Genomic DNA, 14,649 nt, shown 5'->3' with positions numbered 1-14,649 from the left:
AAAAAAAAAGAAGTGATTCCTCTTTTGGATGCAACTAAGCTATGGAAGTTCAGACAGTAAAATATATGTTCTCTAACAGCTTATTCTTGAACCCTAGTCCTTTAAGGAGACTTGTTTCCCTGAAGGTGAACGGATAGAAATCAAATCTAAGAATTGCTATTTTTCTTTCTTTCTTTCTTTTTGTGGTGCTGGGTATGGAATCCAGGATCTTCCACATGCTAGGGGAGCAGTCCACCACTGAGCTACAGAGCCAGCCCCCGAGTGGGTTTGTAAAAAAGAACCCCTCCCCCACACAAAAACCCACCCATAACCATCTGGGGTAATTTCTGGGACTATGATTGATTGATCTTAGGAATCATGATCCTTTTGCTGGCTCTTTTCTGTTCTTCACTGCTCATCTTTTTGGGGCAGAATGGGCCTGGCTTGTTGGAACAGCCAGGGCTGCTGTCCCCAAACCTGGGGTAGGTTAACTCGTTAAACCAGACTACAAAGAGCAAAAGAGCAGGGCTCAAAGGAAAGCTTGCTACACTCCGGGGCCCCTCACTGTATTCTACTGTATCATTACCCAGCAAGTGATTTTCCTATTCTTTCTACTGTCTAAGGTTACTTGTGGAGAAACTGGCCAACAATTTTTTTGCCTACCTGGAGGATGAACACTAGAAATCTTTCCACAAGTCAAGCAAACTACAGGAAATTAAGCCCTTTTCCACCTCGCACATCAATCAGCCTCTCACCATTTCGTGAAGCAGCACATTGCCATCTTTAGTAAGCTTGATGTCTCCGGCGCCAGAAACGAGCCTGTTCAACGGGCAGAGAAATGAAGTCACTATGCGACGTTTCACGGGGAAACCAAAGCACTAGCCCCAAAGAAAGCGGCCTTTCCCTGACGGTGGGGAGCGGGGACCCTGGGGCTGGCCACCCCCACCTTTCTCCGGGGTGTCCCAAGAGCGCAGGGCGGGGAGCGCGCACGCAGGCGGCTCCGTTCCAGCGCCGGGCCCGCGTCGCCGCCGCCGGCGAGGGTGGCGGCTGGGCCGGGAAGCCGTGCCCAGTCGCCGGAGGCCGGAAGGGGCTGCAGCGGCGAGCGTGCGCCCCGAACCCCGCCCGCGGCGCCCCGCGCCTCCCGCCGGCCCCGCCTTACATCTTCATGGTGCCTTTAGGCCCCAAGTTGGTCCTCAACACGTCCTGCAGGCCCCTCGCCGCGCTGATGTTGACCGCCAGCGCCGCCTGCGCGCGGGCCACCTCGGCCTTGGGGTTCAGGGTTTTCACAGCAGCCATCGCTGCTCGAGCGGAGCAAGTAGAGGAAACCAACGTGAGGCGCAAACGCCCGGTTCAGCGTGGCCGAGAGGCTCTATCCGGGTCTTCTGGAACAGTCTGGCACGCACGGCCCGCCCACGGCGTGCTCACGCCTCTCCGCCATTGGCCAGTGGGCCCGACGCGCGTGCTCATTGGCTTGCGGCGGTGCGCTACCTGCAGTTGGGCGCCATTAAGTTTGGGCGGAGCTTGCTCCGTTGCAGTCTGGGCTCGCAGCGGTTCCCGAGTCGCTGGCTACTAGACGGGGCTCCGCTGCCGGCCTCAACCTCAGGATGTGTGCGGTGCCCGCGAGGCCGGGCGCCTGGGCCTGGCCGGGCTCTTCTAGACTGAGATCCCCGGCCACTGCGCGTAGAGCGTGGGGCTTGTCTTTCGCTTCACCGGCGTGCCCACAATTTCTGTCCCTGGCTTTCTCCATCTCTTTTACTGGTTTTCCTGACGCTGTGCGCTTGCTGGCGTGCTGGGTTGGGTGGGGACACATGCGAATGTTATAAGTACTTTTCTCAAGTGTCAGTGTGTTTTGAGTTTTATCAGTCTTGATTTGTGGTTCTGGAAAGGCTCAAACTAGCAATCCTCTTGCCTCAGCCTCCCAAGTGCTAGTATTGCAGGCGTGCACCACCAACGCCCGGCCTTTTGGTGTCTTTTTGAAAGGACTCCTTAAACTTTGAGGCGCGGGCCTGGTGGACGGTAGCGACATTATTGGCGCGGTTCTCGCCCCATTTCCCAGGGAAGCAAGATGCCAGGGCTGGGGGCCAGGGAGATGGCTCAGTGGAATAAGCGCTTCCCAGGAGAGTTAAAAAAAAAAAAAAAAAAGCCAGTGCTGTCACTCAGGTGGAAGGCTGTCTCTCACCTGCTCCCTCTACTGGACAGCGACGAGATTGTGGCTCTGTGTAATACTGTTACCAAGTATAAAGAGGCAACAGAGGAGATTATTAAACCTCCAACTACTGAAAAGTCTTACACTGCGTGCGAAAGATTTATCGGGAAAGCGATCAAAACTCAACTGAGGGAAATACCAGAGCCAGTTACAAAGAAAAAAAGAGGACCTCCAACTCTCAACAGCAGGCATAAGGTAATGTTTTTAAGTGAAAAAGTTGATTTTTGTCTCCTAGGAAAATGTCACTGGTTCTTTGAATGTCTCAGTTCTCAGAATCCTTTTAGGGGACCACTGCAAGATGAATGGGGGCTGCAGCACGTCCAGCGTGCTGTCACGCTTCGGTGTATTACTGCACAACAGAATGTGATAGTCGGCCGTGGAGCAGGGGTCATTTCTTTCTTTCCCTCAGTCCAAGCTTAGATTCCCATGGACTGAAATGTGCTCCCCATGAGTTACTTATAATCAGTTGCAGGGACTATCCACCAAGGAAACATTTGGGCATCTTTTGACTTATCCACAGTCCTTTTGTGGAAAATAGTTGGAAAGTCAAATTTATCAACCTGAGAATCATTGGAGAAAGTCCTCTTGTTTCTGGAACAGTTCAGAAGCTCACTGTCACATCCCCCAGTGATGTAGAAGTGTTTTATCATGTGCTCACTTAGCCTGATAATGCTGGAAGAAGATTTCTGTAAGGTAGGCACTGGACAGTGGGGCTTCACATAGTGGAAATCATTGTGCTTGATTTTTTTTTTTTTTTTTTTTTTGCAGCGGAGGTGTTACAGGGGTAGAACTCAGGACCCTGCACTTGCTGGGCAGGCGTGTATGCCATTGAGCTATCTCCCCGGCCCAGCATTGCTGAATAAAAGACAACTCAGTTTAACCTTCTGAAACATCATATGGCATGTCAGTGATGGCAAACCTTTTAGAGACAAGTGCCCAATCTGCAATCCAAACTCCACTTACCACAAAGTGGGAACGCTGCAATTAAACTTGAATACTGAGGTTTTAGTTTAGCAAAAACAAGTCACACATTAACATCTTGTGTCTTAAAAGAAAAACAACATGCATGCCGTAGCTTTGCCGCCATTGCCTATATCAGCCAAAATATCTTCATACAGAAACTCAGATATGTCAGTAATTTCTAAGTGATTTCAGATGTGAGGATTGACATTTTAGTTGAAATACTTTTCTTCATTACAACCTTACCTTTGTGAATATTTGTCCATTTCTGAGTTTTAGCAAATGCTCTGAGAACATATTGCTGTTTGTCAAATAAATTCCACTTTAAATGTTGCAGTTAACTGTGTCCCTTAGGACAGTCCTCCTGCCTCAGTCTCCCAAGTAGCTGGGGATCTAGGCACGTGCCACCATATCTACTCATTAAGTTCTTACAAGAATCTTTTGAGGTTGGTAGGTCAGATATTATTAAACCAGTTGCACAAATGGTTAAATAGGCAGAGACATTAAATTAACAACTGAAGAAACCAGGCGTGGTGGTGCATGCCTGTAATCCCAGGACTGGGGAGGGTGAGACAGGAAGATCACTACCAGTCCAAACTGCTTAGTGGGACCCAGTACCCGAAAATACATAAATAAAAGATTTTTTAAGGGCCTGGGAGATCGCTCAGTGGAATAAACACTTCCCTGGTGAGCACAAGGGCCTGAGTTCAATCCCCAGCTCTACAAAATAAACAAATAAATGATTAAATTACCAACTGAAGGTCACACTGTGATGTATTAGAAGGCAAAAAACCTGGTTCCATCCTTGACTCTGCTCTTGGTCTCAACCCCCCAATCCAAAGACTGTGTTCCCTTGAGTGCTTTTCACTTTTAAATATCATCTCTTTTTTTTTCCCCATTGCCAGTACCAAATCCACACCCTTGTCTAACTTTCCTCAGTGCTAGACAAAATACTCAATTCCCAAAGTTAAAGGGGGAAAGGTTTATTTAGCTCACAGTTTGTAGAGGGTTCAGTCCAAAATCGACTGTCTTCAAAGAAGGGTGGCACGAGGCAGAGAGGTAGCCATTCGTGGTGGTGGAAGATGCCAAAAACAACAAAACAGGAGCGGTGAGATAAAGCCTCTTTCTGTCCTCTATTTTGTATGCAGGCTGTCCACCATAGGGCGAGTATAGTGCTCACTCCCTCAGTCCCTGCTTTAGACCATGCATAAATCAATCACAAACTCTAGCTAGATTCAGCTGCCTCCAGAAAGCCCGCCCATACAACCACATGAGGTTTTTGGGGGACATCCAGACACAAACTATAACATTCCACCCTAAAGATTCAGGCACATTCCTTTATTCAAAATGCATTCAGTCCATCTCTTAAAGTTATCAAAGTCCTCACAGTTTCAGCATTGCTGAAAAGTCCAAGTCCAAAGTCTCCCCTGAGATTTAAGGCAAGCCCTTAGCTGTGAGCTCCTGCACAAATGAAAGAAAGTTAAATACTTCCAACATCCAGTGGCACAAGATAAACATTCTGATTCCAAAAGTTACAAACAAGGGAATACAAAGGAATGTGACCAAGGCTAAAACCCAACAGGAAGAACATTAAGTCCTGTTGCTCCACATAGGACATCCCTGGCAAGCTGTGGCAAGTTGTGAACTCCAATGGGCTTGGGTGGCTCTGCCCCTGTGGCACCGCTGCTGGTTGCAGCTCCCAAGGCTTCTGTCTTGGGTTTGTCCGCTCCCTCCTTGCAGAAGGCCTACAGTCCTGGCTTCTCCAAGCTTCTGCAGTCTCCACTGAACCTTTGGCTTTCCACTCATAGCTGCACACATTACCTCTCTGGGGCACACTGCCTGGCCTGCTCTGCCTTCTGAGATTGGGGTGGGAGCATTTCTAAACCCACAACTCTTTCATTCTGCATCTTCTTAAAACCAGTGCCCCATAGATGATGCCAAGGCCTACTGCCAGCTGAAGCCGAAGCCAGTCTCTTGGCTGTAAGAATTGAGTGGGGAGATGGCTCAGTAGAATAAGCGCTTACCTGACAAGCACAAGGGTTTGAGTTCAATCCCTGGTTCTGGAAACAAATAAATAAATAATAATAATTGAGCCTGGATTAATGGACTTGACATCCAACTCTGAGGAACAAATTCTCCAGGCTGCTACCATTCTGGAACACAGTGCTCTGTGGCTTTCTTCTCAAAGCAAAGTCTTCTACTTTAGCAATTTTAGGGCTGCAAAGTGTGGAGGTCTACTGCTTTTTGTGATGTACCCAGGCCATCTTTTCCATTTTTCTGTTTCTTCTCAGCAACTGAGATCGCCTCTGTTCTATCATTGCAGTGCACAACTTTACTGGAGGGGTTTTTTTTTCCTGGCCAAACAACATTTTCACTCATTTTTACTGGGTTCTTTGTTCTTGATTCTCGACATAAACCCAGCTAAAATCCCCCCAAAAGAGCCATGTCACAGCCTCAACATTATACTGCCTTGAAATTCCTTCTGCCAGATTAGTTAGTCTGCTGCCCTTCATCTCAGTCTCAGGCAAAGTCTTTGGACATGAGAAAAATACAGGCAAACTTTCTGCCAAGCCATAACACATATTGTCTGAGATTAGGGTTTCAGCATTTCTGAAAAGTCCAAGTCCAAAGTCTCCCCTGAGATTTAAGGCAAGCCCTTAGCTGTGAGCTCCTGCACAAATGAAAGAAAGTTAAACACTTCTAACATCCAGTGGCACAAGATAAACATTCTGATTCCAAAAGTTACAAACAAGGGAATACAAAGAAATGTGACCAAGGCAAGGCTAAAACCTAACAGGAAGAACATTAAGTCGTGTTGCTCCACATAGGACATCCCTGGCAAGCTGTGGCAAGTTGTGAACTCCAATGGGCTTGGGAGGTTTCTGCTGGGAAAAACTGTACTGGCTCTGTCTTAGTTACTTTCCTCATTGCTGAGACAAAACACCCAATTCCCAAAGCTAAAGGGAGAAATGTTTATTTAGCTGTTTATTTAGCAGTTTGTAGATGTTTCAGTCCACAATCAACTGGCTCCAAAGCAGGGTGGCCCGAGGCAGAGAGGTAGCCATTCGTGGTGGGAGATACCAAAAGCAACAGCGTAGGAGGGTGGAGCGAGCCTCTTCCTGTCTCCTGTATTGTAGGCAGGCCACCTGCCCCAGGACAAGTGTGGCACTCATTCCTTTAATTCCCACCCTGGACCGTGAATCAGTCATATATTCTAGATTCAACTGCCCGCTGACCACACGAGGTTTTGGGGGGACGTCCAGACACAAACCCTAACGGTCCTTCTCACACCTTGAGTGGCTAAATGCTACAGAGCCCTGGAAGTTGCTCCCCACTTATTTCCCATGTTGCTGCTGGGGCAGCCTCTTGCCACCGCTCTGCTCGCGGCATCTCAGGTACCCAGGACGGGAGGCTGGAATCTTAATGCTTCACATGAGTTCGGAGCCTGGCTCAGCCTGAACTTGCCTCTCTAAGCTCAGAATCCTCTTTTCCTCTTAACTTTATCCTCTGCTTGTCCAAAACTTTTCAGTTCTTAGAATGTTTTACTTACTTTTTCTCAAAAGTAGCCATGATACCCTAAGGACTTCTTTCCTCCATGCCCATCCCAATTTCCAACTCCCATCTCCACCCAGTGGGTAGAAAAATAAATATTCTTTATCCTCAAAGATGCACAAAGCTTGGTCAGGGAAGACAAATGTATAAATGAGTGAATGACAGGGCATGTTATGTTGAAAAGAAGAATGAAATGCTATGAATACAAAGTTTTAACTTTCTGGGTTTTTTCATTTGTTTGTTTGTTTTTGGAACTATTGGAGATTAACTCAAGGGTGCTCAGTTACTGAGCTCTATTCCCTTCCTCACTCCTTTTTGTGTGTGTGTGATACTGGAGATTGAACCCAGGACCTTTGCACAGAGCTACATCCCCAGCCCTTTTCACTTGTTTATTCTGACACACGGTCTTGCTGTGTTATCCAGGCAGGCCTCAACACCCCACACCCCATGCCTCCTCCCCTGTGTGGACCAACACTCCTGCCTCACACTTGTTAACTCTTAGCATCAGTGAAGTCTTTCTGGAGCAGGCAAGTTTTGAATGGAATTTCCAGAGAGAGGATACCCCTCTTGTAGGGAAAGAGAGCTCAGAAAAGTCATTCTGGGTGAAGAACAACAGTGGAAGGGCTAGCCCATCTAGAGAAAAGTGGATGTGGAGGATGAATGAAAGAAGAAACAGATCTGCAGAGATAAGTTTCCGCATTTACTGGATCTCCACCGATGAGCAGTGGGAATCCACAGAATAACCTGGATGCAGATAACCTCAGAATGGAGGAGGGGAAAGGAAGGAAGGAAAAGGAAAAAAAAGGATGAGAAAAGAAGGACAAGGTGGGAACAAAGCTTTTGTAAGTAAGGAGACGGGAGGGGCATTGAAGGTAGGATGGGGGATAGAAAAAAAGAATCAAGTTGTGTCATGTACAGGTACAAATTCCCTGTAATGAACTTGAGCATTATATATCCTTAAAATGTACCAATAAATGTAATTAATTAAAACATAAATAAATAAATAACAGATAACTACTTTATATTTCAATGTTTATTTATCTTTTCTTCAGAGTTTGAGTTTTATTGTCACGCTGCTCAAGCCTTGACAGGGAGCTTATGTAGTGCACAGCTGCTGTGACAGCTCCACCTTCGGGGCATCCAGCTGTTTCAACAAATCTGTCTTCTTGCCGCGAAGATCCCAAGCCTTAACCTTGGCCATAGTTGCAAAAGAAGCTGCCGCCTCTGCCTGCTCTGAGGGAAAGAGCTATATTTCAATGTTTAGATTGTTGTTGTTGTTTTCGTGAGTGTGTGTGTGTGTGTGTGTGTGTGTGTGTGTGTGTGTTTCTGGAGATCAGACCCGGGGCCTTGTGCTTGGCTGGCAAGTGCTGTACAACTGAGCAGAATCTTCAGCCCCGTGATTTCGACTTTTTTTTTTTTTTTTTTTGCGGAACCAGAGATTGAACTCAGGCCGTTGCGCTTGCCAGGGAAGCGCTTATTCCACTGAGCCATCTCTCCGGCCCCATGGGTAGTTTTCGACTTTTTTTTTTAGCCCCGTGATTTCAACAATAAAATCTTCGTTGAGACTTTGCTCTTTGGACTGTCATAGTCTTCCCTCGATTCTGTTGCTGTATTCAGCAGCTGCCCGATGGAGTGCTCTGTGGACGTCTGCTGCCCTTCAGGTCCAGCATGTAATTTAACTGCTGTTTCTTTGTTGGTTTGCAGTCTCTGCCCTGCCCATTGCTGCAGGTGGGGTGTCAAAGTCTTCAACTGTTATTATTGCCAACTGTTATTATTGCTTGGTGGGTTTGTCTCAGCCACTGGGGTACTTGTCAAGTGTAAAAAAAGTCTTTCAAATCAATACATTCTTGTTTAATCCAATCTAATATTCTGTTTCAGAGAATTTTTTTTCTTTCTTTCTTTCTTTCTTTTTTTTTTTGAGACAGTGTCTCACTGTGCAGTTCAGGCTGGCCTTGAACTCACTGTATAGGTCAGGTTGGCCTCAAACTCATAGCAATCCTTCTGCCTCATCCTCCTGAGTTCGGGCAATACAAGTATGTTTCAGCACACCAGATTGTTCTTTAATTATATTGTTATTGATGTCTATTAATTTTACAACTTTTGACCTTCAATATGATTTATTTATTTATTTATTTATTTATTTTTGTGCAGGGTCTCACTACACAGCCCAGACTCATAGTGACCCTCCTGATTTCTGCCTCCTCAGTGCTGGGATTACAGGCATGCGCCACCACACCCGGACTCCATAGCTGGCTCAGCTGGGATTGAACCCTGGCCCCTGTGCTTACCTAAGCAAGTGCTTAGTCCACTAAGCTGTACCATCGGCCCTCGATATGATACCTTTAAATGTGCATTTTGATTATATCTATCCCTCATGGCGCTTTCGCCTCCATGCTTTTGTTCCTCTTGTCTAATAATGGTCTCCCTTCTGATTGGTGAGGTGGACTTGGTTCTTTTCAAGGGTGGAGAGGAATCTAGGAATAAGGAGACAAAAGGACGGGTGGGGAAGGGGAAGGAAAAAGGATGAAATGCAATATGTGTGTGAATGTATTTAATATGTATAAAATATACTAATAAAAAAGAAAAAATAATTTCCCTCTTGTACATCAACTTTTTTTTTTTTTTTTGGTACATCAACTTTTTAAGAGACCATATATTAGGGACAATAGTAAAACTTGTCTTTTTAATACTGGGTTATTTCAGGGCTGGGGAGATAGCTCAGTAGAATAAGTGCTTGCCTGGCAAGAACAAGGGCCTGAGTTCAATCCCTGGTTCAAAAAAAAAAAAAAAAATTGGGTTATTTCACTTAACATGGTGATCTTCAGGTCTATTTTCCTACAAATGACACAACTTCATTTTTTTTCATTTTTCTTTATAGTAGAATAATCCTAATTATATTGATACTATTAGAATTAGTAGGGGCTGAGGAGATAGCTCAGCAGCATAAGCACCTGCCTTGCAAGTGGAAGGTCCCGACTTTGATTCCTGGTACCACAAAATAAACAAATAAATGAAAATGGAAAAAAGTTCAGATAATTAAATCAATACACACACACACACACACACACACACACACACACAGTCTCTTACTATTAGAATTAGTAATTGACCTCATCAGTCTTTTTTTTAATATTCCACTGTTTATTTATTTATTACATTTATTTATTGTGTGTGTGTGTGTGTGTGTGTGTGTGGCCAGCTCAGCCCACCAGGGGCTGGCATGTGGTGCTGGGAGATTGAACTGTGGTCCCTGTGCTTTGCTAGACCACTGAGCCATCTCTCCAGCCCCTTTTTTAAGGTTTTAATTTTATTTATGTGTGTGTGTGTGTGTGTGTGTGTGTGTGTGTGTGTGGTCAGCTCAGCCCACCAGGGGGCGGGGCTGTCTGGCATGTGGTGCTGGGGGATCGAACTGTGGTCCCTGTGCTTTGCTAAGCTTGTTTTAAGTAGGTGCTTTAGACCACTGAGCCATCTCTCCAGCCCCATCCTCATCAGTCTTACCCAAAGTAGTTGATGCTGATTTATTTACTTTTATGTATTTAGTACAGGGTATACAGGGTTTCACTACATAGATCTGACTCATAGTGATCCTCCTGTTTTCAGCCCCACAAATGCTGGGATTACAGGCCTGTGCCACCATGCCCAATCTCAGTGTGCCCTGGGGGTGGGGTGGCACTGCATTCCGGGGATTGAACCCTGGCCACTAAGCTCTGCCTAAACAGGTGCTTTAGTTCACTTTTTTCTTTTTTAACTTTGTGTTTAGACTTGAGAATCAGCTTGCTTCTCTCCTTAAAACTGTTTTGGGAGGATTGGGTTTTGAGAAAAGGTTTTACTATGTAGAACACCTGGAATTACAGTCATGCGCCAACACAACCAATTTTAAATTATACTTCAAGTTTGGAGTTGTGAGACTCTAAAGATCAATTTAAAAAAAAAATTATTTTTTTTTTTGATGGAACTGGGGATTGAACACAGGCCCTTGTACTTTCCAGGGAAGCGCTTATTCTACTGAGCCATCTCCCCGGCCCTAAAGATCAATAGTGAGAAATACTATATTTAGTATGTTGAATGTTACAATTCATGTATATATCTCACTATTTACTTAGGTTTTTTTTTTTTTTTTTTTGGCGGAACCGGGGATTGAACTCAGATCCTTGAGTTTGCCAGCCAAGCGCTTATCCTACTGAGCCATCTCCCTGGCCCCTTTACTTAGAATTTTTTAAATTCTTTCACTGAGATGAAATTTTCTGCAGGCCTAACATTTTATTAAATTTAAGCCTAATATTCTCTTTTGTTGTTATATTAGTTCTGGGAATTGAACCCAGATATATCCCAAGTCATTTTTTTTTAATTTTATTTTTTTGCCATGCTGGGGATTGAACTCAGGACCTTGCGCTTGCCAGGCAAGTGCTTATTCTATTGGACTATCTCCTCGACTCACTGAGCTATCTCCCCGGCCCTTGATTTTTATTTTAGGTTGCCAAATGCCTCAGGCTGGTTGAACCTTGTGACCCCCTCACCCCCGCCTTGGCTCCTCAGAGTACTGGGATCACTGGCACGGGGTGGGGAAGTTCCCTCATGAGTCCTAATTTATTGACAGGGTTTTTCAGAGATGGATGTTGAATTTTTACTCTTTTTTTTTTTCTTTTTTGTGGAACCGGGGATTGAACTCAGACTCTTGTGCTTGCCAGGGAAGCGCTTATTCTACTGAGCCATCTCCCCTGGATGTTGAATTTTGTCAATTTTTTTATTCATTTGAGAAAGAATTTTACTATGCAGTTCAGTGTGACCTTAAACACGCTGTGTAGCCCAGGTTGGCCTTGAACTCATGGTGATGCTCCTGCCTCAGTCTGCTGGTTGCTGAGATTACAGGAGTACACTACCAAGTCCAGCAACTTTTCTTTTTTTTGTATGAATTGATGATAAGTTAATGAGATTATCCTTACTTAGACCATTGATATAGTTGATTACCTTGTTTGTTATTTATTTATTTATTTGTTTGCAGTACTGGGGATTGAACTTGGGACTGTGAGCATGCTAGGCAGGTGCTTATGCCACTGAGCAGTCTCCTGGCCCCCCTTGTTTGATATTTTTTAGTGTTAAAATGGTCTTGCATGCCTGGAATAAATCTCATTTGGGCATGGAACATGACTCTTTCCTTGTATTGCTTCATTCCTTCTTTGTCAGTATTGCTAAGATTCATAGTTTTATTGATATTTCAAAAAAAAGTGTGCTTTGAGATTGGGCGTGGTGACGCATGTCTGTAATCCCAGCACTGGGGAGGCTGAAAACAGGAGGATCGGTAGGAGTCTGAGTTGTGTAGTGAGACTCTGTACCAAACACATTTTAAAAAGATGAGCTTCTGGAAGGCTTTCTTTCGTACCAGGGATCAAACTCAGGACCTTGTGCTTGTCAGGCAGGCGCTTATGCTATCTCCCTGACCTTTTTTCCTGAGACTCAGAATTTCTGTGTAGCCCAGGCTGGCCTTGAACTCTCTGCAGTCCTCCTGCTTCAGCCTCCTGAGTGCTGGGATGATAGGCATGAGCCGCCATGCATGATGTGGGATACTATTATTAAACAAGATAAAGAGAATAAGGGAGAGGATGGAGGGTAATGGGGAATGAATATATGTTATATGCATGTTTCAAAATTAAACAATAGCCGGGTAGATAGCTCAGTAGAAGAAGCACTGGCCTGGCAAGCACAAGGCCCTGAGTTCAATCCCGAGTACCTCAATAAATAAATAAACAATAAAAAACAATTATGCTTTTTGATTTATACATTTTTCCTTTCAGTTTTGTCAATTCATGTGCTAATATTTACTGTTCCCTTTTGCTTGCTTTGAGTTTATTTTTTCTATCTTTTCTCAGTTGTCTTCAAGTTTACTGGTCAAGTTGTATAGTCTTCCATACTCCTACAAACCCATCTAGTGTATTTTCATTTCAGGTACAGTAGTTTTCAGCTTTAGGTTTTCCATTTTTGTCATTTTAAAATGACATACTTACTAGGTATGGTGGCCTACACTTGTATTCCCAGCTATGGCAGGAGGATCATAAGTTCAACGCCAGCCTGGGCATTTAGTGAGAGCCTGTCTCAAACAATAAAAAGGCCTGCACTAGTGGCTCAGCTGTAGAGCACTTAGCTTACTTGTGCAGGACCCTGCATTGGATCCCTAGCATCGTACGGAAGCCCATTTCCGCTCGAGTCTCCATCTGAAAATCAGTATGATTGTTTTCCTTTAAGGCCTTCCATGTTTCTAATTCACAGCTTTACCCCTTTGTGTGGTAGTCACAACATGGCTGCTATCTTTTTTTTAAAATTTTATTCATTTATTTATGTGTGTGTGTGTGTGTGTGTGTGTGTGTGTGTGTGGCCAGCTCAGCCCACCAGGGGGCTGGGCTGGCTGGCATGTGGTGCTGGGGGATTGAACCGTGGTCCCTGTGCTTTGCTTAGCTTGTTCTAAGTAGGTGCTTTAGACCACTGAGCCATCTCACCAGCCCCCATGGCCGCTATCTTTAGATCTTTGCCTATTGACTGCCTCCCTCACAGTAGTGGTTCCATTTTCCTGTTTCTGTAAGTCCATCAATCTTTTGATTGTGTGCTAGACCATGAGGATAATCCATTTTAGGGACCTGGGTTCTGCTATATCCTTTGAAGAATTTTCCCATTTATTTTATCAGGAAGTGACATTCCTGGCTACTTGCCTTGTTCTGGGGGTACACTGGGAATATGCTTGGTCATTAGTCCGTTTCAGCTTTCCCTTAGTCTTGAGCAAGTCCTTGCTCCAGGGACAAAATATTTATTCCTAAACTGTGGTCCCTGCTTTTACCGAAAAGCTTAAGATGAGCTCCACACCCCTTTAATTTGACAGGATTCAAGTGAAAAACTGCTCTGTGGTGAGCACTTCTGAAATCCCTGTCTGGCTTTGGAGCTCCCTACATGCATGTTGGGCTTCATATATTACATGCATAAATGTGTATAGTATATACATTTATTAAATTTAAATGTATCTATGAAATACCTGTTGTATTCACATACAGTAATGAAATACATATTTGGGTGTCACAGTGACTATGAATGTTCACAGTTAGCTGAGACTGGTTATATATATATATATATATATATATATATATATTTTTTTTTTTTTTTTGGTGGTATCGGGGTTTGAACTGAGGACCCTGTGCTTTCCAGGCAAGCACTTATTCTACTGAGCTATCTCCCGTATATATGTCTCTAGACCTTGTAAAAAGGTTCTTCCTGAGTGCATTCCTTAGGTGGACCTATTATATATTTGAATGATTGTTCCAGATCATATTTTAGAGGACTTATTGTTACATGAATGACTTTTTGTAACTCAGGCTGGTTCTGAACTCCGCGTAGTACAGGCTGCCAGGAGGGCTTGAATTCATGGCGATCCTCCTGCTTCAGGCTCCCGAGTGCTGGGACTGCAGGCGTGTGACACTACACCTGGCTCTTCACAAAAAAATCTGATATTCTTTACTTATTTCAAAATTACTGCACTGTACATGCAGGTGCTTGACAAATTTATTTTAGACTTCTCACTCAAGCCCTCCCTCCAACTGAAGAATATTTTTACCTCAGCTCTAAATCCCAGACGGGGTGGGGGCGTGGCTTGGTGGTAGAGCACCTGCCTAGCCTGCCAGGGACCCCGGGTTCAATCCCCAGCACCAAAACCAAACCAAAGCAAAGACGTCAGAATTCTTCCTCTCCGTCCTTCATCAGAACCACCTCCTCTAGATCCCGAGGAAACTAAACTGCGTGAGTCCCAGCTCTGCAACCATTTGTTCATTAATGAATTCTGGGAATGTAGAACTTCAAAGTCACTTTTGGTCAAAGGGCGCCAGGACTCTCCTAACAAAGCTCATCTCTACTTGGGTTTGGAGACTAAGGACAGAGTGCGGTAATCCAGTCGCCGGCTCGGGCCCTTGCATCCT

At 44.8% G+C, this 14,649-nt stretch overlaps 1 protein-coding gene across 1 annotated transcript in view; it reads right to left on the bottom strand.

Moving 5' to 3' along the window:
- Cct6a (chaperonin containing TCP1 subunit 6A) overlaps positions 1-1,380 on the bottom strand; it is a gene marked incomplete at its 3' end in the record, with an annotated part of 9,721 nt that extends 8,341 nt beyond the window's left edge. Inside the window, exons 1-2 of the mRNA XM_023714305.1 lie at positions 1,139-1,380; positions 735-798 (exon numbers count right to left, since the gene is read on the bottom strand). Coding sequence (XP_023570073.1) covers positions 735-798; positions 1,139-1,275 — 201 coding nt within the window. The remainder of the gene's footprint in view (positions 1-734; positions 799-1,138) is intronic.
- Between the last annotated feature and the right edge of the window lie 13,269 nt (positions 1,381-14,649).

Source organism: Octodon degus, unplaced genomic scaffold, assembly GCF_000260255.1.
Source record: "Octodon degus isolate 3935 unplaced genomic scaffold, OctDeg1.0 scaffold00035, whole genome shotgun sequence".
Lineage (NCBI taxonomy): Eukaryota > Metazoa > Chordata > Mammalia > Rodentia > Octodontidae > Octodon > Octodon degus.
This window is presented reverse-complemented; position numbering and strand designations above follow the sequence as displayed.